The 25,099-nt window shown below is 42.8% G+C and overlaps 1 protein-coding gene across 1 annotated transcript; it reads left to right on the top strand.

Annotated features, from left to right (window-relative positions):
- The first annotated feature begins 4,765 nt into the window (after positions 1–4,765).
- On the top strand, positions 4,766–24,480 carry LOC139200477 (SH2B adapter protein 2). Its single transcript, XM_070829780.1, has 9 exons — positions 4,766–4,797; positions 14,959–15,910; positions 19,851–19,952; positions 20,161–20,252; positions 20,638–20,738; positions 21,013–21,174; positions 21,303–21,505; positions 22,264–22,438; positions 24,146–24,480. The coding sequence occupies exons 2-9, from the start codon at positions 14,990–14,992 to the stop codon at positions 24,478–24,480; spliced, it is 2,091 nt and encodes a 696-aa protein (XP_070685881.1). The 5' UTR covers positions 4,766–4,797; positions 14,959–14,989.
- The last annotated feature ends 619 nt before the right edge of the window (positions 24,481–25,099 follow it).

Here is a 25,099-nt window from a genome sequence, read left to right as displayed (position 1 = left end):
GTGTTTCTTAATTAGAAGTTTTCACTCACCCATGCTGGAGCAAACACAGGCTGGACTACCCATCGGGCAAAGTGGGCAACTGTTCCTGGGTCCCACAAGCCTCAGGTTTACTCCATGCAATAAGGTTCACATAATTATTTAGATCTTAATTAATTTCAATTACATATCATGCATTATTTATCGAATCTCGATTTTGTATCTAACTCTGTAGTTTAGTGGGGCCCAAATACAGTTTTAAGAACCTTAATTTTAATATTGTGTTTAATGATATTATGGATCTCTGGGCAGCAAAGTTATTGGTTGTTGTGTGCGCTTAACTTAAAGTTTAAAGCACATTACTGGTAGTTGCTTTGTAATGTGAACAGAGGATTTCTGCTTTTAGCTCATGACTGTCATTGTGACAAAAGCTAAAATAGTTGACAGTTGTAAAATCCTGTCTGTGAGTCTTACATACAATTGTGCAGTGCTTTCACACCTGCTAAGCCTTCAAATGCATTAGTGTGTTACTCCAGCTGGACTTCCTGGATCATATTTCATTGACTCACCTGTATCTTTCACAACACACCTCCACACAGCTTTAACACAGAGCTGATTTTGGTCGGGATCCCCACTTAGCCCTCCGCCTGGGGCTCCATCTTCAAATGATAAATGTTAAATCAAGAAGGGTTGTTTGAAGTGGTGAGGGAGCGGAGGCCTTTATCAATAACTCCCCTCTGAGGGCGTCACTTCTGCATCATGGGAACAAAACCTCCTGTCAGAGACATTTTGTTTTGTTCTCCATTTCACATAATTTCTTCTTTAGATCCTTCCTTTTTTTTTTATGTCTCTGTTCTTTCTATGGCTGATGAGTCTGCATACTGTTGCAGGTTACAGCATTTAAATGCTTCCCATCGGTAATTAATTTCAGCAGATGCAGCCCTGCTATGGAGTCAGTGCCATGTTGAACACAATGGCGACTTCAAAGGCGAGCAGACTTTGCTGTGTGCCTCAGTAGTGTGTTTTCCTGGTCAGGAAACAGTGAGGGGCAGTTTCTTATTAAAGCCTGCTGACACATTGATCCTCAAACAGCCTCAGGAGACCAATCTCCACCTCAACCACTTTAGATGCTTTCACAGGAAATCAGCTCAAAAGCATCTCTTTTTTTTTCTCTTTTGTCTTTCAGTCCCCCACCCCCCACCCCCCGTCTCACCTCTCTGAGGTCTAAATCAGGTGCGTATTTGAACTCCCAATCGATGAAGCCCACCGAGGAGGCTGTGTTGTTTGCGTCCAGTGTTATGTTATGAGCTCCTGCTCCGCCCTCCAACTGAACTGCATGTCTGCCCAGAGGAAAAATGGAAGAGTTTCTCTGGAGGACTGAAGTGACTTTCAGCGATGAGATGAGAGGAATTAAGAAGGATCAAAGTGATATGTTGACAGTTGAATGAAGATATTTAGACGTGGAAGTGAGGGGAGTAAAACAGAGGTGATGTGGGAGAAACAGTGATGGGTCTGCAGATGACCAGGAGGTTAAAGCGGCTCCTGCCCCCTCAGGGCTCCCGTCGATTCATCCTTCCGCAGGAAGAGTTTGGGGATCAATAAGAAGCGAGGGCCCCAGGAGAGAGACACAGAGAAAGAGCCCTCACCCAGCCAGGTCTCTTTTTGTTTCATTAAGCTGCTCCTCCCTCTAGTCTGGCCTTCTGGGTTAGTAATGGCTGATAATAGAAACAGTTGTTGGTTATAAAGAGGTAGCAGGAAGGTGTACATGTTAGAATCAGGAAATAGTTATTGTAAATTATTTATCAATATTTCACTAGTCTGTGGTTTAAAGTCCTCCTGATAACTTTCTAATGGACAGTTACACAAAACCATAAACACCTTCAGATTTCTTGTGGCCACATGAAGACAAGGTGACCTCCGGTCTGAAGACGATGTTTTTTAATGTCCATAAACATCAGAAGATTGGGGTTAACTCTAATCTCTGGGCTGCTTCAGTATAGGGGGCATAAAACCGGCAGTATGTCAATCACAGTATTTTGTCTTTTGTCTACTGCTAACTGTTTCCCTCTAGAGCTGCTTAACAGCTAAGAAAAGAGTTGACAAAACAAGACCACAGTCTGCCAGCTCTGACTGAAGATGTAGAGCGTTTTAAGAGGTAACACTCAGATTAGACTCTGACCTTGTAGAGCAACTCATCCTCACCAACTACCACCTGTCTGCAGCTTGGCCAGGTTATTAATTTAGCACTTAACCTCACCATGAAGCCACAGAGTCAATCCTCTCAAAGAGGATTAGTAGTGAAGGTGTGCCATGCTGGAGCCACTCACTGAGTTGCAAACATTATAAACACCACTGAAAAGTCTCATTTGGCCAAGAACTGAACCTAGCTGTGCATCTTGTTACTGACTATATTAGAGCATCCTTAGTGACCAAGTGACCTTAATACCAAGAAGGAAGTCTGATTTACTTCAACATGGACGATGGAAAATATCAGTTCAGTCCGTTAAGAGCGAATCTCTTACGTCCACATGGGACTTTTCTCTGGATTGAAAAAGGAGAAGTCGTCCAGAGACGGTGTGAAATTATGAAAAAATACATAATGTCCTAATGAGATCTAGGACAGTATGTGCACATGAGCGGTGGGTTTCCACGTTTGCGTAGCCTCGTGTTTAAATCAGCTCTTCAGCAATCAAGATATAAATCAACCAGTTTTCTTCCAATCATTGGACAGAAAGAACAATATTAGAAAGAAAACACATAAGGAGGCTAACCCTCACACACACACACACACACACACACACACACACACGAAGTTGATGATGTGTGTGTGCATGTAGTCAAGAGCCTCATCAAAACAGACTAGTTTGTGTTTTTCTGTTTTCAAAGGCTCTGTGTATTTGGCTGTTATGTCCATGTGCTGTGAGGAGGCGGTCACATGTTTTCTTTCATACATTCATTCATTCATTTACAAATACAAACTCTCTCTCACACGCACACAGAACCAAGTGTATTGTGTCAGTGGCGAGTTATTGCAACAATAAAAGGGCGTGGCTCCTTTAAGGGCAGTTATCAGTGGGCTGTTAAATAGATCAGTGAAACACACACGCACACACACACACACACACGAACCCCAGTGAAGGAAGTTGCAGTCAATTTAGCAAAAGACACATTGGATATGCCAGTATTTGAGTGTGCCTTCAAAATAAAAGCCTTCAGACTCACGTTAGAGGTGGTGTGTTCTAGCAAATACTGAGTGTTCAGTATTATGTAACAAAGGGAAACTTAAGCTTTCTTAATCTTGCTGAATGCCTCTATTTGAAATGTCAGCTTTTCAGGAACCAGGAATCAAACCATTTTTATCTCGACCTCAGCGCATTTTCATTTCACTTTTGTTACACCGGCTGTAGCTGGTGTTTAAAGAATCCACGTCATATGCTGAACTTCCCCGAAATGAAATTAAAATCTCCTACATGAGAGTTTTCACATGTGCAGAGCATGGACAGATTTATCAGCTTTGGGACGCAAAAAGTTTCTCTTTGACCTCCTCTGACCCTCCACCCTCACTGCCTCCTGTGTATGTTGTATGCAGACTGTTTTCTCCAAGTATGTGCAGAGCACGACCAATTACATGGCAGCTTCAGGCCCAGAAATGAAGAAGTACGCTGAAGCTGGAATAACACTAATTTAGCCTGGATTCACAACTCTGAATCATCGCCCACATTTCCAGTTTGTTCAGTGATTCAAGTGATATGAAACTAAATTAACTGACAATTCAGTCTTTTCTTTTCCAGATTCTTTGTGTCCGTTTGTGGTAAAATGATTAAACATGATTTAATTTAAGAATATACTCCATGAAAAAATAAAGATCCTAAAACTTTAATTCAGCGCCCCTCTGCAAGACAGGCTCATAAATAATGCAGTAGCCTACTTTGGCTAATTTAAATATAGTTGACATAGTTATCTGTAGATGTATTAATTTAATAATAATAAAGGTAAATACAAGACTGAAAACACCCTTTTGTTAAGTGATCAAAATGACAATGATTTTAGACGTCTCATAGTTTATAATGACTAAAGGAGCTGATATGAAACTAAATTGTCCGAAAAATAGTCAAATGCATTACTGTCATGTCATCATGTGAAAAACTACTTGTGTTTCTTTAAGTCAGTGCACAGCTGAACTGTAAAATCTGTTTCAATGTACGGATTTTCCAGTGTAGTGTTTCTAATGATAAATGGCTAATCAATTGATATAAATCAGTGTTAAAAGTGACTTCTAAATTTAGTCTCAACAAATTGAATTAAAAAAAATCAGACTATTGTCTCTCTTTTCCTTAGCAAGGTCTCTCTGGGAAATTATATGGAAATTACCTTAAAAGCTGTTACAAACTTAAAATAGTGGTCGAAGTAACCAAACTGCAGTCAAATTACCAAAAATCATTGAGATGCAGTAAACTTGGGGCTCCTGGAGGGTGAAAACAGCTCACTCTGCTCCCCTAAAACAACACACATGTATACACTTCAGATTGGTCCAGCATCTTTGGGTTTTATTCTGAAAGTATTTGCCGGAAGCAGCATGCTCCCCTGAGTGTCTCTGGCTTGTCGGTGGTCTGATAGCAGAGCCAAAGGTGCAGCAGCTCAGTGAGCCGAGCTGAGAGATGGAGGGACCGCAGACCGGCTGTGAGCGCTTATAAAGCGGAGAGGAGCCCAGCAGCGGAGGAGGGAACACCAACCATGTCTGATCCTGAATAGACCTCATCCTCCCACCGAAACCAGGACACCCCAGAGACACCAGCGTCATGAAACCAGTCCTGCATTGAGGTGAGAGCCGCCGCTGCTGCTTCTGCTGCTGCTGGTGCTTCTGCGTTGTATTTCTTATTTAGCGCGTCTGGACCGTCCTGACGCTTATGGTTAGACATCTTGCGGATCGTTTTCATGCGCTAAAGAGAAAGAGGCGAGCGCCAGGAGAACAACAACAAACCTCCAGGTACTCAGGAGGAGGATGAGGAAGAGGAGGAGGAGGCTGCTGTGTTTTGGTGTTAAACCCGATTGATCCCCACAATCAGCCTCCGTGATGAATCCTGCGTTGTGATGGTAGAGAACAAGTGCAGTGGGCTGATGGTAGCGGCTCGTCTTTAGGGGTCGGACACCATCAGGATGATGCGTCCTGGACCTGAGGAGGGTCGCTGTGGAAACGGGGCTGTTCCGATAATTCATTTATTGATCCATTTATGATAATCGTTGAGGGAGTGACAGGACGGCACAGGGGCCTGGTGTGATGTGGTGTGATGTGGTGTGATCTGATGTGATCTGATGTGATCTGATGTGATGTGATGTGTAGGCCCGCTCGAGATGATCCAAAGTCGGTGTACCGACTCGTGACTCCGCGCGCAGGCTCCCATTCATCTCCAGCCTTCTGGACCCGGAGCTGTCAGCCATTCAGCAGGAGGCTGCTGCCGCTTCCCATTCATGAAGTCCATTACGCAGCCTGCACAACGATCCACTGTTGGCTTTAAATAGGCTCTGTGGGCCTGCAGTAGGCCTGCTATAGGCCTGCTATTGACTTTGTCTCATGTGTCTTTATATAGGCAACAGTCAGTTAATATGAAGCCTAATAAGCCTGATTTTAACAGGATAGAGGCCTGCTGTTATATAGGCCTTTACACCACTGTAATATTCTATACTATCAGGCTGTACTGAGTCTCTGACACTATGTTGTGATTTTAATTGAAGCCAGTAGCTTGTTATACAGTAATAACTCCTCTTATTCTATAACTAAAGTGAATGGTATACTAATGGGTATCTAATATTTAAGCAACATCCCTCTAAAATCAAATGCTATGCAAGTGATGCTACACCACTCAGGCTAGACTATATATCTTGCATCACGGGATGGACAGAATAACAAGAACACCCTGAAGTATAATAAAGTTAAATACATCATCACATAAGATGTGTTATGTTGGCCTTGACATGATGATTCTGATATTAGTCCTATAAGGCAACATAACGTCTCAGACTCGTTGTTGTGGTTTTATAGTGACCAGTTTGACAGCAAGAACTTATTATATAACATTTATTTTCCTTTTTCAATAACTAGTCTGTAATATTCTTGCAGAGATAGCAATCCAATCAAATTTTACAAAGCTATTATAATTCTATGACTAAAACTAATGCTATTCAAAGCTGATGTCGGCCAAGCAATGCCACACCACTCTAGTTAGACTGTCCTGTTGAGGGTGGACAAAATAACACAAACACTTTGAAATATCATGCAAACCAATGCAACATAATCTGTATTCATTACAGGGGTATTGGATTGCATTACACTCTAGAAGTAATGCTGAAACAGTTAGTCAATCAGCAAAAAATCTGTTGACGTCACATTTCATTGCTGGTTATTTTTAAACTTTGAAGTCATGCAAAACTGCCAAACTCCAGCTTCTCAAATGCGACACTTTTTTGTTTTGTATCTAATGATTTAGATATCAAATATGTTTGGGTTTGATTCTGATGGTTGAACACAAAAAAGCAGTTTGAAGACATCACCCTACATCACCCTGGGCTCTGGGAAGTTGCGATGGGAATTTTTCACCATTTTCTAACCAAAACATTCTTAAAAATACTTAACAGCAAGCAAGTGTGCAATCATAAATTCACACATCTTTAAAGTACAAAATCTGTTAATGTAAGAAAATATCTGAAATACACAAGTGTTAATGTCAATGACCAATCCATCGCTGGCTAGCAAAATCCAACACCAAGAGCGTGTATTGTGTCAAAAAGTGCAAAAAGTCAGAGAAGCATACATGTTGTCATGTCCACTCTCAGTTGGTACCATCAGTGTGATTATCAGGCAGTTTTTTACATCAGCTTCACTCTGCAGCAGGGAATTAAAAACCCATTTATTCCAGTAACTGACACCCTTGATGCTCACACAGGTTGTGCAGTATTTCTCCTCAGCGAGAGGCCTGTGGTCATCTGTGAAATTAGTTGGACCTGGTGGGTGAGAGACAGGAAATGGAAGTCAGTGGCAGAATGTGCGTCTCCCACGTGCTCCGTCCTTTATCACTGGCTGCCATATGGATGCCTGAGCTCACTCAATATTTACATTGTCACTGCTTGCCAGAGAAATCACGAGAGCGAGAGAGAGAGAGAGAGAGAGAGAGTGAGGACAGCCTGCTGGTGGAGGACACGCTAATTCATGTGTTTAATACCTGCGTGATGAGGCCCTGCAGTCCACATTATCAGATGTGCTTTACAGTCAGACAGGCGAGAGCTGCTCAGTTTGTTTGTGTTTAGTTACAGTTTGGTGAGGATGTACTCAGGAATCGCCATCTTTTCATCATGTCTGGTTACTTATCACTGCTTGAATCTGTCTGCATCCACACACACACTCACACACATCGTATCAGTGTCTGGATCAGGACTGTGTACCTTTCCTAATGTCTGTCTGTGTGTGTGTGTGTGTGTGCACATCACCACGAAGATAGACACTCTCCTGTCTGGTGGTCCTCTGCTGCGTTTCGACTGATAGAAACTCTCCAGACGACGTTCAGCTGCGTCAGGGAGGGACAGGGTTATCAGGGGTCAGGTCAAAGGTCACCGACCGGCCGCTCTGAAGTGCACAGATCTGAAAGCAGGTAAAAGACGGGGTTTATTACTGCTGACCCCGACTTCTGCTCTTCCTCCTACTACAACGTCTGATCCCCCTCCCTCATCCTACTTCCCTATCTGCGATTTTTCCCTCTAGGGAGTTTTTTTTTTCTTATCTTGTGTCTCCATCTCCTCTGCTTTTCCTTGCGCCATCTTTACTTTTTGTTCAAAGCTGGTTTACATAGTTTCCGTCTTTCTTGGTGTCTTCTAACACACCCCCACACTCACCTGGATGTCTACTGTAATAATCTGTCTTTTGGCTCTTGTAGGTGAGTCAGTTTCTGTCAGTGTGACTTCCCCTCCGTGTCAGTTTGTTTTTCTTTCCTTCAGCATCCCGACTGAGCAACAAATCAAACCGGAACAGCATCAAAACATCTTTCTGCTGATATCTGCGTCTCTGTCACCTACTAGTTTTAGTCATTAATTGGATCTTTCTTGCAGCCTTGGTTACTCATATTACATATTAAATGTTAATACAGCACAGACTCATTACTGGGTTAACTTTACCCAGTGCCCAGCATTATTTTACAGATATATTACTGTTGGATTCTTTACCCAAACTAAAATATGGTCATTTTGACCCTTGTGTTAAACACAACAAGCTTTACTTTAAAACTGTCACAAATATATTGTTAGTTGTAAAAAGTGATGCACATATGCCAAATGAAAACTGCAAAGAATACAAAGTTTGGCTAAATAACCCATCAGTAATGTAAAAATGTCACTAACACATAGGTAACCTTGTCTTGTTTTGTTTACCTAATGGTAAATGTAAATGGCTGCCTTTATATTACGCTTTAATCCAAAGCGCTTTACCATTGACACACACTCACTTACACACCAATGGCAACAGGCTGCCATGTAAGGTGCTGGGTAAAGTTAATCCATTATTGTGTTGGAATTATATTAACCCAGTTGTTTTCATTAAAGATCTGCTGATTATTTTATTGATTAATTGATTACTCAATCATTCAATAAAATGCCTCCATCTTAGTTTTCCACAAACCGACATGACGTCTTCAAAAAGTCTCATTTTGCCTGAAAAGTAACTTGATCAATTGATTGAAACAATTAGTAAACTAATTAATTAGTTGATTGACAGAGAATCAAAGGGCAACAATGTAGACAATGATGAATCATTTTAGTTATTGATCAAGCAAAAATGCTACATTTTTACTGATTCTGTCCTCTCAAATGTGAGAATTTGCTGCCTTCTCAGTTTAATGCTGCTTTTATATCCCTTTAAGTGAATATCTTTGGTTTTTGGACCACTGGCCAGACAAATTAAGACATTTGAAAATGCCACTGTTGGTTCTCAGAACTCGTGATGGGAATGTTTTACTTTCTTTTGACATTTCATAGAGTAAATGATCTATTAATTGAAAAAAGATTTTTTGGATATTATCATTTCAACTCTATTTGTTAGACCTTACACTTCTACTTATTATACAGTGTATGCTTTACATTAATACTTGGAAATGCATCATCAGTACATGAAAATTACTGCGAGTATGTATGAACCCAACATAAATACAATAATGTTGGTTTACTGTTGTTCTCCATCCAGGATGTTTGATAAACACAACAAATGTCATGTCCTTAAACAGTCCACATCTAACTGCTGCAGTATTTACATCTTATATAAGAACACATAATTAATGGATTCATGTAGCGTTGAACATGTTGTGTATGTACAGCGCTGTACTGTGCTGAATGTGCTGCTAGCTGTGTGCTGTGCTGTGGAGCAGGCTAATCTTAGAAAATATGGCTGGGCCCAAACTCCCTGGGGTGGGAGCACAACATCACCAATCATCTTCATCAGCCAATCACAGAGGGCGCGCTGCTGGCATGACTCTGCTCGCAGCAGCGTTCATGTTTGGATATAGAAGTCAGTTAAACTACATATACAGTGTTTATCTCTGTAAGTACACAGAGGTATGTGTGCGCACAGCTTTAAAAACACAAATCCTTGTACATCCGTTATGCTTGGCTACAGTGTCATTTCCTCGGTAGCTTTATATTACTACCCACAACACCACAGTATTAATCAGGCATATGTAGTTCTTGGCTCTGCACAGTTCAGTCCTGTGAGGGCTCCACAGAGTACATGAGGGGAACGTATCTTGTACAATGTGTTTTGCAGGCTGCAGTTGATAGCTTCTCCCTGCACAGTAATGTCTCTTTCCTTTCCTCCCCGGTCAGTTTACTGTTACAGACAGAACTCCCAACCATCTGACAGAGATATCAGCCCCGCTCCCCTGGGTAAAGAGGCAGCAGGAGGAGGAGGGGGCACAGTAGTGGTAGATTTTTACAACAGATAGGGAACAGATACAGGAGGGGGGGGAGGCTTATGAGGCCTGAAGGATGGAGGTGAGCAATTTTAGATTCCCCTTGACTCCCCACAGTTTTTTTTTTTTACCTCAGGTCCATCGATGTACAGAAAAAGAAAAGAGGACTGAGGGAGTTTTGGGGATATGAGACTCGACATGGTGCCTCTGCTCCCCCTCGTCCTGCAGTGTGTCTCCCTTTCTTTATGCTCCCCTTGTCTCCTCCACCTCCACACACGCACTGATTGTTTTAGCAGCTGGCCTATGGAGTAAAAACATGCCCCCCTCCAGTGGGGGGACAAGCACTGTGATCCTTCACTTGAGTCACAGTACCAATATGACAATGTAAAAATATTTTATTATAAATAAAGTCATTGATTCAAAATCCTGCAGTACAGACACATTAAGAGTAAAATGTAGTGTAAGTATTTGAAAAAAAAAATGTATTAAACCACAATGTAAAAACATTGTGACACCTGATTCTGCGATATAGTTTCAGCTCATTGTTTAGCTTTACTCTGACCGCTCTCATAGCGCCGTTTTCAGCCAAAGCAGGAGGCTGTTTTCAGTGAAAAAAAGCTTTAAAAACCACTGAACACTGGTCAGGACCAAACGGCCGACAGACACAATCAGTGACTAGTTGGTGAACAGATTAGAGCATTTAGCAGCTAAAGAGCCAAACATTTCCCTCAGGACTTGGTAGTGACCAAAAACAGAGGTAAAACAGAGCGAAGTGGAGTTGTCTTCGTGTGGTGATTAACGGGACAGAAGAGAAGTTATGCTGCATTTTTAGGACTTTTATCAAATCGATGCTTTCTTGTGTGAAATATTGGCCACAAACAGTTACTTAAAATATACTTCATCTGAGAAGTTTAGAGCAGACCCGTCTCTTTAGTGATCAAAATGACGTGGGACCCCAACCACATACTAAAGATTCACAAGCCAAAAAGGTGAGAAACCGCTGGTTTAATCTTAAACGTGTTTGTTTAACATTTGTAAAAGCACATCATATATTTTTAATGTAAATTGTTGGAAATTCTTAAGTAATGTAATGTATCATTGTACAGAACAGCTTTCCATCACTGTCCCCCTCTCCGTTCTCACTCAATCATTTTTGCTTTATACCCCTGGGTACTTTGCAGTATGTAGGGAGCTTCAGTCTGCTGAGCCTCAGAAAACCCTAATGCTGTCCACTTCCTCCAGTGTCTCATGGCTTCAGTTTCATGCTGACTCGGTGAGCAAATGTGTAAGGGTGTGTGTGTGTGTGTGTGTGTGTGTGTGTGTGTGTGTGTGCGTCATACAGTCAGTTCAGTATCCTTGAGAGAGGCACATCCTCATCTTTGCGGAAGGGCAGGAGTTTGAGAAATGCACCTCAGTGTGTGTTGTTGTTTTTCTGCTGAATGAGTGGAAAGTTGGCTCAGTGCAGGTTTTTAAATAGCTGAATAGGTATTGACTTCCTCGCAGCCAGAAGCAGCACACACACACACACACACACACACACAATCACAAGGGGAGCGAGATAATTATTACAACAACATTTGGTGATTAGCAGTTTAACTTACAAATCTTGTGTGGCTTAAATGAATGTGTGAATGAATGAATGGATGTTTGGTTGAATGAACTGATGGATGAATGAATGTGGAAAGTGATTGTACCTTTCTAATGCACCACTCTTTATAAGGAGTTTATTAACTAAGAGCTTTATTAATAGGTATTAACACATGTACTTATGCTTTACAGATCAGTTAGAGGTCATGATAGCATCACGTTTTGGGTTGCCAGGTTTTGAAACATCTCTTAAGCTGGTGTTTTTCCTTTCTATTTTTTTCATAAATCAGTTTATCATTTATGAATGCGCTTCCTAATGAGCCATAAGGCCTGTAGTTGTTATAAATGTTAATAAGTCATCCAGAAATGGTTCTTCCTCAGCTAGTCTTCTGTTATAAATACTAATAGGTTGTTAATAAATGAACAGTGGTCCACATCATCTGAAGATCTTTTACAATGTTAGAGGCACTATTTAAATGCCACTGAATTTATGCCATGGAAATAACTAATCATCTGATAATTAATCTGGGATGTTCCATTTAGAGTTTTTCATCTTGGATTTCAGTGTCTGAATTTTACCAAACCATTTAACAAAACTGAGAGTGATGAGTCAAATTTGTGCAACTTCATTATGGAGGAAAAAAACGTTCTGCGCACAGTTTGATAATTCATGCTCTTAATTCAATCATTCAATCAATTCAATGCATAAAAATTACCATTTTGTTCTCTTGATTTAAGCATCTTAAGTATTTGGCCTCCTTGTTGTGGAGGGCAGTGATCGCATTTGGCGTGGCACATTTAAACAGCTGGAAGTTTGAAGAGGATGACGAAGAAGATAGTCCAGACCCTGAGGCTTTATGCACTGGATGACATCTGCTGTGTCGTCAAAGGTTTTGCCGCAAAACAGTCTGTTATCTTGTAAAAATGATTTAAGGGATATTAAAGATAACATACAGAGTTTAACAACCAAAGCCTGAAATACACACACTGTTACAGTTACTGTAGGTGTTCAGCTGCTTATAAGATACATTTCTTTGCTTCTATTTTGGTCAAACTGTCCAACTAGTCAAAGTGGCTTATTACTCACTACTTTAGTGAGTGATTTATTAACCATTGATAAAGGTATTATTAACAGCTTATACACCTTATAAAGGTTCTTGCTTTCTTTATTTCTACTTCCCCGAGTTTGTCATCAGTCTGCGGATACGCTTGTCGTCACAAAGTCAAATGTCTTGTCTGCATCTTTTTGCATTCAAGTCTCTGAAACCTGTCAAGATGTGTTTCTGTCACCTGATGACAGGTCATGAAAGCTGTCCCGTCTTCAGCCAATGGGGCAGAACATGGAGGGAAACAGCAACAATGCAGTGTTCAGCCAACCCAAGTGCTGCAATGAGCAAATGTTGTGCGTCCAATCAAAACAGCTTAATTTGAGACCATCGACCAACCACCTCCGCACACTAGGTGAAGTAAAGAAGTAAAATGAAGCTAAATGGCCACAGTATTGGCACTTTCCTGTGGCACATCCACATCCAGATAAGGGAAATCGTTCCTTTGTTGTTTGTATTGTTATTATTTTCCATCTTCTCCTTTACTTTCTAGTGTCTCGACCCATCACAGCATTCATCTGAAATTCTGATACCGGGTCTCAGCATCCAGGAGTTTCTCCCTCTCTGCGATGAGCTAAGAAATAGTCATTGAAAGAGCTGGGACCCCTGTGCTCTTTCCCTTATCATATCCTCCCTCTGTTCTGGCATATTGTTTGTTTCAGATCTGTGGGATAGGGGAAAGAAGAGGGAATGAGAGAAAGAGAGAGAGAAAGAGATTGGCTTGCAGTTGAATGTGTGTGTCAGACTCAATTCTAGCAGAGAGTAATCCGTTATGAAAAGACAACCCACATGGATGCTTTCGCAAATCACAATATAGCTGCTTGTGGGAGAAATTCCAGGAAACTCTGCAGTGCAAATGCATTCATATATGCGTGATTTGGTTTAACTCTTCAGAGTCTCGGACCGCCCGTCAGCGTCAAAGACACAAACACAAAGAAAGCAAGCTAAACAGTTTTAATGGGAAACACAAAGGTAAAATGAAAAGTAGTAAAAATGGCCATTTTACCCCAAGACTCTGGAGGGTTAAGAGTGCAATTTCAGAAAGCAAACAGTGAGCGCATATTGTGAGTGAACTGCCAAGAGAAGCCCAGCAGCTCGGAGAATAAGCTTTCACAGCTCGGGGACTGTTGGCCATCCCTGTGCGTATGCCACCCAGCCTGCCCACTCAGACGATATCCTTTTATCTGCGTGATTTACAGACAACAATAATCAAATCAACATGTGTTCGATTGTGCGACGCCATCCGCTGATGCAGTATTAGTCACTGATGTGCTGAGGCAAAGACAGAGAGAGAGGAGGAGGGGGGTGAAAACTTGCCTTGGATGTTACCACTGACACAATGGTGGTAACATCAGAGGGAGAAGAGTTTTATCAGTGATGTGATGTGGTTTGGCATCGTTCGGGCCAGAGAGGGAGGCAACGCGAGGATTGAGTCATACGAACACACACACACACACACACACACACACACACACATCATGGAGAGCAGAGGAATGCAATGGATGAGAGCAACTGTGGTCTTTGGGGGTTTAAGAGACCAGGACTGATTCTTGGACTGATTTTTGGACTCAATATATTTAGTTTTGTCTACTTTAAGGCCAATTAAAACATATAAGATTTGTTTTTTCGTGGCAATGTGCAGAGTCAATATCCACCGAAAACCATGTACCTCAAAATATGGTGATTTTTGGTGATAACCATACGTTTTCTTTATGGGTTGAGAAATTTCTCCAATTACTTGTTCTGAATGAAACTGCACTGGATTAGCTGAAAATTGGATTGTCACAAAGCTGGACGAAGGAGTTTTTCTCAGCTCAGAGACACATGGTTTTCACAGGATCAAGATCCTCATGTTGAGACAATTACCTAAATTAATAAAATGTGAAACTAAATAAAAGAAAATAAAAAAGTGTTAAGACTTGAGTCACATTTCCTTGAGCTCAGTATTTCTACAATCCTGGCTATGGTTCTGATTATCATTGGGAGAAATGACACGTTACACATTTTATATGATGGGATGTGAGAATAGTGAAGTGGATTTTTAATGTGAAGCAAAATAGTTTTTATATAAAAATACAAGAAAAAGTAAAACCATTGCATTTTGCAAACATATCACAGGAAATCTGTAAACAACGCCTTCATTTTTCATATTATCAGGATATAAATATTCTAATGTTAGACAAGCTCATTCAGCAGATTGCTTCATTCACACATCTTTTATTCTTTCACACATGCAGGCCGTTCCACAACTGTTGTATGTCTGATCCAAAGCCAAGAGTTACACAAATACATGCTGCAATCCTTTGGCTTGCATCCACACTAACACTCTTCTTCCTCCTCTCCAGCCTCTCCTTGGTGGGTTGGCATGGCCCAGTGATGAACGGAGCGGTGGTGCCCGGTAGCCCGGAGCTCTCCTCCTCGTGCCCACTGCCTGACTGGCGAGAGTTCTGTGAGCTCCATGCTCGAGCATCCGCTGCAGACTTTGCTGACAAGTTCCAGCGCTTCTTGTCTGAGAACCCGTGCTATGACTCGCCTGGCGCTGATGTGAGCTTCTCACAGCACTTTGCCCACCACTTCTTGGAGTGCTTCTCTGCAGCACTGACCCAGGCCCGAGAGACCCAGGCATCCTCACCGGGGGAGGACGGCGCCAACACAGCACCCAAGTACAGCATTGTTCCTTTCCTGGGAATCCAGGGCTGCCCACTGTCCTACGGTCACGACCTTTACCAGAGGCGTAAGGACGCCGGGGCTTCAAGTGAATCCCTGGACAGTATGGACAGCGGAGGGGGAGGGATAGATGGGGGAGGTAGTGGCACCACAGCCTCCCGAGGCCCTCAGCCGGCCCACAAGGTGTCTGCTCTGGGACAGTCCCGCAGCTCAGAGGACGTGTCTGTCAATCACCCAAAAGCTCGCTTCAAGAAGGGCTTCTCCCTGAGGAACATGAGCCTGTGTGTGGTGGACGGGGTTAAGGAGATGTGGCACAGACGGGCCTCCCCTGAACCCGACGGTCCCTCTGGAGCCAGGAGGGCTAACGGGGGAGCCGGAGGAGGGGGAGGAGGAGGGGACAGTGCAGGGGGAGAAAGGTGGTCCCAAAAGCTGCGGCTGCCCAGGGGCTCCCAGGGCCACAAGGCTGAGATGCTTGAAATCCAGAGGGAGGGAGCGCTGAGGTACATGGTGGCTGATGACACAAACTGTATGGGTGCTGCACAGTGGCAGAAGTGCCGCCTGCTGCTGAGGAAGACGAAGCGGGATGAAGGAGGCGAGAGGTTCCTGCTGGAGTTCTACGTTCCACCCAAGGTACACAAGCACACACACAGGCAATTAGGCAGAAAACATGGATGTAGTGCTGTAATCATTAGTTGGTTAATGGGTGATTTGATTAACAAAAAATAGTCAAGATCTGTGATTCCACCCTTGTCTGATGAGAATGAAAACATTTTTAACAAGGGCACCTATGTTATCCACGGTCCTTAAAGGAAACAAGGTAAGATGCAGGGAATTAGATTGTTCACAGTCACACACACTTATGGGGTTTAGAGTCCATGTCTTTATCTACACCACCTAAAAATGGTCCCTGAATCTTCACCAGAGCCACTTCTATCATAGCAAATATTTTCCAGGTGCAGTGAAGAAGTCATAGCCACCATTTAAAAGCAGGAGGACAAGCACATATCTAGTTCTTCAAGACAAGTCTAACTGAAGATTAGGATTGATTCAAAAAATGGTCAGCACATCAATAATTCATGAAAATAATCATTAGTTGCAGCCCCTCATGAATCCCAGACATGAATCAGGCCTGATAATCCAACCTCTGCGACCCAGAGTGACAAAGCCTAAAGTCAAACCACACACACACACACACACACACACACACACACACACACACATACTCATACTCACGTGTATGCACACTTTGTCTGTATGGGATTTCCAGATCATTGCCCCTGACCTTAAGAAGGCCATGAGGCTGTGCAGCTGAGTGTGAGTAAATCTGCCACTGTCCTTTGATCATGGCTGGTGGGAATGTGGGGATAAGGCTGCGGAGAGAGGGGAGAGGGGTAAGGACAGGTGGGAGGCAGGCGAGGGAGGAGGGTGAAGGAGCTGGTAGAGAGAACTGGAGACTGTGAGAGAGAGAGGGCGAGAGAGGGGAAGAGGAAGCTGTTACATTGATTTCTGTAAGCAGGAACAGATCGCAAAGATTCACTTTCATGTGCAAAAAATAAATATTGATTGGTTCTTCATCTCTGACAAACTCTCTGCTGTGACAAACAGAAAATAGGAACGAAAATAGTTTGAGTGTGAGTCACTCAAAAACTCATAGCCACAAGGGAAACATATAAAATGAAACCTAATAATTGTGCTCTAGCAGTTTCATCTGTTATGTTCTATTAACGTCCACACGTGGGAAAGTTATTACCCACTGTGGAATAGCCTGAGATGAAGAAGAAACTTCAGAGCAGCGGTTGCAGCCTTGATGACACATTAATTAAACACACACATCTCGACAGGCCTGCCCTGCAGACACCCTGGGTTGTTTTATCACTGCCGTCCTATTCAGGTCTTACAAATCATAACAGTGCAGAGTCAACAGTGTCCGAAAGATAAACGGACTCATAAAATCTCACTTCTGCCTGCTCCTGGCGGACCGGCTCTAGCTCCGTCCCTGTCAGGGCCATCAATCTGCCGGCTGCTCTGTGTGGCAGCACACTGCAGCACGCTAACTGCCTGCATTATGACACAGCAGCAGGCCCCGAGACAACCCGCTCTCTGGTTCACATCGCCCAAAATAACATGCAAAAACTAAGGAGTTAGAGTAGCTGTAACTGAGCACAGGAAATGTTTAGTTTTCACAATCGAAAAGAAGCAGCTTTGGAAAAATATCTATCCTTGTTTGAAAATATTAAAAGCTTGTGTCTGCGTTTTTGGGCCAGTTTTGCTATCTGGTGATGTAAATTTCTTATTTTCTTTAATAAATGACCCAAATAATAAGGCTAATGTTAATGTAATTTGTGTCAGTACCTATGTAGAAACACAATATTACATGTCCACAACAAACAGTGGCAACCTTTTGGAGTGACTGGGACATTACATGCTTTTTTCTGTTTCTTGAAAGACGGTTTAAAGTCCTATTATTACACAACTTCGGAGAGAAATCCCCCAGTGCTCCCAAAAAGTTTCCCTCAGCCATGACCTATGTTGTGTCTTTCAGCTCATTATTTTGGTTTCATGTCCCCCAACTTTACTGTTTTGGTTCATTCCCACCACTCAAAAGGCAGATGGCTGTTTTCAGTGAAAAGGCTCATAAAACTACTACTACTAAGAGATAACGTTAGCGACTAGCTGGTGAACATAGAGCCACATGTTTTTCTCAGGAGTTGGTGAATATTTGACTTTCATGTTCATGTTCATCAGGTGACTTGAAATATGATTTAAAAATGAATGCTATTATTTCTATGTGTCTGCTCGATGTGTAAAGCTCACAAATTTGTCACAACAGTTATGCAAATATCTCAAAACAGGAAAAATACATGCAAAACAATCTGCATGGCCACTATTAGAGGGTCATTTTGGTGAACTGGCCCTTTAAGTTTTATCAAAATTACCCCACCGCATAATAGAAAGACTGACTACATAAACTACATGCTTATTTCCTGTGTGTGGTGTGATGTGGAGCACGCACTGTCATGTGCACTGGTTAACACACTGGCTTGCACCAACTGAACATTTCAACAGATACTGAACACCACGACTGGTCAGCTGTCTGCAGAAGAGACGTACAGGAAGTGGTCAAACGGTTTACTGCAAGAGATGCTTTTTGACATCTGATCCAGAGAAAGGAATTGTGGGTGTGGATGGCAGCCAGCTGCACAGGCAGATCAAGATGAGAACAGTGTTGCTCCAGACAGATCAGCTGATAAGCCTCTGCCAGGCCATCAGTCAGCCTCCTTCTCTCTCTGCCCCTCCTGACACACACAGAAATAAATACACAAACACAAACACACACACACACACACACAGCTCACAGCCTCACTCATTGGATCGCTTAAGATTATAGTCTGGATCCAACTCTCTGCAGAGGGCAAACTGAGGCCAGGATGTTTTCCGACCCTCCTGTAAACTCTTCCTGATGTATGTTTGTTACAGTCAGTGAGCATGAATTATCACAGAGAAACGCAGTGAGAAATAAAAACTGAGCCGTGGAGTCATTTTTGTAGATTATGCAGTCTTTTTTAAACTTTTCCCTTCTTCCTTTAATGTTGGCCTAATGAGTTGTTTCATCTCATGAGACGGAGGGTGTAGCACATTGCTGCTAAGACTGTACTGGTAATTCAGACTGCACGTTGCCCCTTAATTATCACGTGTGAAGGAGAAGTTGGGTGTGCTTCACATTAAAGACAGAGGGTGAAGTGGTACTATTTAAAACTGTACCATTAATTTAAAGCTCTATTTGGAACTTTTTTGTTGTAAACTATAAAGTTTCTACTCTTACAAGTGTTGCAGGTGCCTCCCTACAGGATGTAAAGAAGGATTTAATTTAACTTTGGACCATTCAGTAGTTTCTTCTGGTTTTTTGGTGGTGGTACACTGGTGCAAAATTATAGTATATACCACCCAGGGGTGATGCATTTGTTGTGTCCTAGACATCTAAAGCAGTGGCTCACAACTAAGGCCTAAAAATGTGGTTTAAAACCTTAGGTTTTTCTTACATCAAATATTGTAGACTAAGTAAGAAATAATCAAAACTAAAGTATGGCAAAAAACAAAACAAAACAAAGCCCCCAAAACCCCACAAGAGCCCAGAACCCATAACTAACCTAAAATGTTGAAGGTAAATAAGAAAACATGTCTAGAGAACCTTTGATATAGAGCAATGTCTTCTTCTGATCATCCCATGCCACAAGTTTCATGCCTGTAAACTGAGAGCAGCTTAAACCAAGCTGATTTTTAAGACTTTTGAAGAAGTTTGTTTCATTTGAATAATTCTCAGAAGCCTGTTAAAGTAAAACTATACAATGAAGAAAGAATAAGACAAAAGTCTCAAAAAGAAATATACTGTTGTGTGGCAATTGTGTGTTTTTTTGCAGCCCTAAATATTAATGTTATGACTTAGTGATTTTCAGACTACACTTGTGAATACCGATCTAATGTTTAGGTTGCCACTACTGTACCAAGTTATGACATACAGTTTAGTAAAGTGTGACCCTTTACTTTGTGCCTGTTTGCATGTTGGCTTCAGTCCTCAAAGCCCAAAGTGAGCATCCCCCTGACAGCCATCGTGGAGGTGAGGACCACCATGCCGCTGGAGATGCCTGACAAGGACAACACTTTTGTTCTTAAGGTAGGAACTGCAACCATTTTACAACTACATTAACACAACAGCACCTGTCTCATTTTCAGATATAATTGCTATACAAAAACAGGTTGTTGGAAGATGAGCTAGCCCTGCCACTTGCTGAGTTAACAATGGATCTGCTGTGTTCTGTACCCTGATGTGGTCTTTTGAACAGAGCTCGGTGTATAATCGCACTGTTTGGCTGCTTCCACAGGTGGAAAACGGGGGAGAGTACATCCTGGAAACCATCGACTCACTGCAGAAAAACTCCTGGGTTGCTGACATCCAGGACTGCATAGACCCTGGGTAAACCACCAGATAAATATTTGCTGTTGGCTGTAGATGGAGAGAAGAGAGGGATGGAGGGATGGAAATGGGGGAAAGGGTGGATGGGACAGGGAAAGGAGGAGTAACACACACAGTCATTAATCATCAAATTAGTGGAGTTTTTGACAGGCTGCTTAAGCACAAACATGGGTGAGCTTGCACCACTGACATTCCTCCTCAGTTTCCTGGGTTAGTGGACGTTTGTCCGTGCAGCTCAGGACGTAAACAGAATTATTTGCGTCCGTGTTTGTACAATGTGGATGTGTGTAGAGTTGTGTGTTAGGACTCTGTGATGTTTGTTTGCACATGTGTGTGCATGTGTATACGTTCTTGTGGTTCTCCTGACCTGCCTGCTTGTGTACAGTGACAGCGGCGATGACATCGAGTTGGCGTCCTGTCCTCATGGTCAGGCCTCCAAAGATTGCTCCATGGTGGCCTCTTGCAGCTGTGAGCTGCTGTCTGAGGGTGAGCAAAGACTCTTCTCTGCCTTTTGCAGAGACTATAGCATACCATAGAATACCATGAAATACCACAGATTACTGCAGAATACCATAAATTATCATACCATACTATAGAATTATTATTATCATAGACTCCCATAGAATACCGTACCATACCATAAAGTACCATAAAATACTGTACAATACAATAGAATACCATAGATACCACAGAATGATTTTCTAATCCGCTGGTCCTCATGAATTTGTTCTCATGTTTCAAATATAAAAACTGTTTTAAGGTGTGTATCGTGCGTCGGAGAGGTCATGTGCCACAGCAGCAGAGCATTACAGTGCCCCTTCAGTCCGCTGCAGGGAACCCCCTTTCACCCAGCACCCATCCCATATGCCTTTAGAGCGCTTCCTTCAGTCCCCAGAGGCCCAGGGCTCCAACTCTTCTGCAGGTAACACAAACATTTGCTTTTCTTTCCAGACACTCGATATCAGAGCATATGAATAATTAAAAAAACTGAAAAGAAAGAAAAGAAAAGATTAAAGATAGAGAAAAAAAACATTTCTTTTGACTGTTCAGGTGGTAACGATGGAACAAAAGAGTCGGATGGGGATGCCAGCCTGGCGGGTTACCCATGGTTCCATGGTACATTGTCGCGTGTGCGTGCGGCTCAGTTGGTATTAGCAGGCGGGGCCAGGAGCCACGGGCTCTTTGTGATTCGTCAGAGCGAAACACGGCCGGGCGAGTACGTCCTCACCTTCAACTTTCAGGGCAAAGCCAAGGTGAGACTATTAGAAAGAGGAGAAATAGCACCATGTCATGTGAATCTTATACATTCAATTTTGTTAATAAAATGTCAAATCGAAAAAATGTATTGAATTTGAAGTGGTATAAAATGAAAAAGAAGGAAATTGTGACAATGAGAAAGTGGAAACAGACTTTTTTTTTTTACTTGTCTTACTTGAGAAAAGACCGTTAATCAGTTATCAAACTTGTCATTGATGGATTTTGTGTCCTTTAAATAATGAATGAACTTGTTGTTTCTACACTAAAACACATGAATCTTTCCTCCCAGCTGCAATTCTGCTCCACAGCAGCGCCAAAATTTACTCAAGCTAGTTCTCATGACATTTTGGGATACAGTCACTGCAGCCCACAGCAGACCAAGTTGTTCAGGCTCTGGAAAAGATGCAGTAATGCCAAAGCTTTGTGTTCTCTTATGCAACATGATCCCTGCACATCACATCCTGCCAGCCGGCAGTGTAGAGGAAGTGTCAGCTGCCGCCTCTTCCTCTGGTGTCAGCCATGGCCTGCTGTCACTCAGCTCCCACAGCGAGACGCCTCTCAGATAATGTCCTGACCTCTGTCTTGATCGGTCTGTTTCAGACGTTCACTGTGTCTCACACTCTACTTCTCTCTGTCTGCATTGTGTCCCTCTCTGTCCCAACCCTCTGTTTCACCGTCTTTCTCTCCCTCTTCTCCCTTTCTCTCCCTTGTTAATATCCTGTCTCCCCCTTGTTTCCTTCCTTTTCCCTCCCAGCATTTGCGTTTGTCAGTGAACGAGAATGGGCAGTGCCATGTCCACCATTTGTGGTTCCACACCGTGTCGGACATGTTAAGACACTTCCACGCCCACCCCATCCCCCTCGAATCTGGAGGCTCTGCTGACATCACATTACGCTCCTACGTACAAGTGCAGCGAAGCTCCACCACAGGTACTCAGCACATGAACGGAAACTGCTCACACACCTTCACACACAAGCTTAAAACCAAACATGACTGTTGTCTCAGTACTTGCACTTCATTGTACTTCAATAAAATCTAATCTAATAACTGTAGGTTTAACTGAAGCCATAGATGTTGATCTCTAACTAACTGCACCAGACAACGCATATGTTTTAATTTAACAGACAAGACAATGTCATCCAAAGGCCTAATATTTATTTATATCCTACTTAGATACTTAATTGGTGCTTTTATTTAAGATACACTAAGCCCTGCATACCTGATATGAGAGGAGGTCTAATCAAGTAAATTAAATGAAACCATCTGCAAGTAGGCCCTTTAAAACACACACACACACACACACACACACACACACACACACACACACACACACACACACACAGTGCCGAATTGTAAAAACAAGTAAATTTCTTTCATTGGCTACAGCTGCATAAGTGGAGAGATCCAGCGCAAAGTTTTCTTTTGACCAACAAGGTAAAGTAGGCCTACACTGATATTACAGAGCTAAAAAAATATTACAATGATATTAATTATTTCACATAAACATATAACACAAACTTTTCTTACACAGTCGTCACCTTGATATCTACTGAGTGGGACATATCTGTTCTGTAATTTCTAGTTACTTATTGGCTGACAGGTACACTGACACGATATATCAGCAATAAGCTAATATTTATAGGTGTACCACCACTCATTACATTGTTTGAGATTTAAATGGCTTTGTGGCATTTATAGAAGAAGACATCCTCACTCAGTCCGGTACACTCATACTATATGCTGACTTGGTCCAGCATGACCAGTAGTTTGTAGTTGCTCATATTTGCAAACTAGATACTGTAACTAACATCACTGACAATAGGTTTAACATTTACCATTATCGTGAAAGTTATTCTCAGTTATACTCAGTTGCGTCTACAAAAAAAGCTAAAGGTTGTTGTGTTCAAGCTCTTGATTTGCAGTGCTTGGAAACAATTTTGCAGTGATATCTAAGAAAGAAAAAAAAGTTTCTTAATCTTGACAATCGCTCCTCACCAAAGGAAACAGAGGACGATTAGAAACTTCCAGACAGTTAGATGTGTTGATGGACAGCAGAAGTTTGTCCTTGTAGAAGGAGGAAGCAGAGCTCAACCTCACTGAACCTGCCTCCTCCTCCTCCTCCTCCTCCTCCTCCTCCTCCTCCTTCTCCTCCTCCTCCTCCATACTAAACCAGCTCCTGCCCTGCACTCTCCTGGCATGGGATGAATGCCCTCCTGTACAGGAGAGTGAGGGGGCGATTATACCACAGGAGTTTAGCATGCAGACCGAGACTCCGGCCCCAACCCACCCTAGTGGTCACAAAGAGGCCCTCTGTTTCCCCAAACGCTGGACCTACACACACTCATGCACTCACTCCCATAGAGTGAGGGTTTGATTCAGGGTGTAAAAGGCTTTACTGATACACTGGTCAGGCGTGTCTTTGGCACCAGTGTTGTCGGTGTTATTGCCCACCAAGAGAAAGGATAATAAAGGAGGCCCACACTGCCCGTGTTTACACGCTGCTCTATGAAGGAGCCTTTTGCTTGTAGCTCTCCAGTGGAAACAACAATTATCAGCAGCGCTGATTCACAGATCTATATAATTAATTTGTCTTCTATTAAAAGGATTTCTCTCTTCTTCCCCACAATCTAATACAGATGTGACTGTGCCTCCAGTCCCTACCCCACCCAGGGATGCAGGCTGTCGGACAGATTCAACCCAACCAGCTCTCCACCCTCCTGGCATCACGGCGCCTGCAGGGCCCCCTCCGGATGCACCACTCTCCTCAAGCACCTCCTCATCACCCACCGCCGTTCCCTCCCTCTCTCGCAGTGACCCAGGTCCTGGAGGAGGAGTAGGAGGAGGGTTACAGAGCCGCAGCAACAGCTCTGAGCGCCTGCTGGAGGCCTCTAGTGGTGCATCTGATGACTACCACGACGCTGATGGGACTCGCAGGGCCCGAGCAGTGGAGAACCAGTACTCTTTCTACTAAACGGCCCAGAGCAGGGTTCATTCGTGGATTGTCTGGATTGGACGAGATTCAGAAAGCTGGAGGGGAAGCTCTGCTGATGATAAAAGCGGTCCAAATCACTGGATCACCCATTGTTTTGTTTGTTTCTTTTTGTTTCAATTTCCTGTTTCTCTGATTTGAAAAGGGAGGTGAGATCATGTCAAGAAGCGTGTCCACGCTGATAAATCCCTGAGGTGGCTTTGTTTCTAACTCAGTTGTCAAGAATATCAGTGAACCGACTACTATAAGGCCACAAGAAGAAACACAAGAAGAAACTCAAGAAGAGTTGAGTTGGAGCGGGTGATGAGACCTTTTTGTAGAAAATCCAGCAGTCAAGATTAGCGTAGGAGGAGAGAGCAAGAGGAAGTCATCCAGTGGAGTCATATGGCTTCGATTCACCTCCTCTGACCACACTTCCTGTTCACCCTTACCCACAGTTCCCTGGGAGCAGAGCCTGTGTCACCACCCCGCTAAAGGGTTGAGAGTTTGAAATGACCCTGGAGAAACAGTCCCTCCCCTCAGAGCTCCCAAGAACATCCCGTTAATGTTTGTAAAGCTGCTTGGAGTCTGTCCCGGATATCCTCACTGTCCCTGCAGGGTT

Source organism: Pempheris klunzingeri, chromosome 4 (assembly GCF_042242105.1).
Source record: "Pempheris klunzingeri isolate RE-2024b chromosome 4, fPemKlu1.hap1, whole genome shotgun sequence".
NCBI classification, from domain to species: domain Eukaryota; kingdom Metazoa; phylum Chordata; class Actinopteri; order Acropomatiformes; family Pempheridae; genus Pempheris; species Pempheris klunzingeri.
This window is presented reverse-complemented; position numbering and strand designations above follow the sequence as displayed.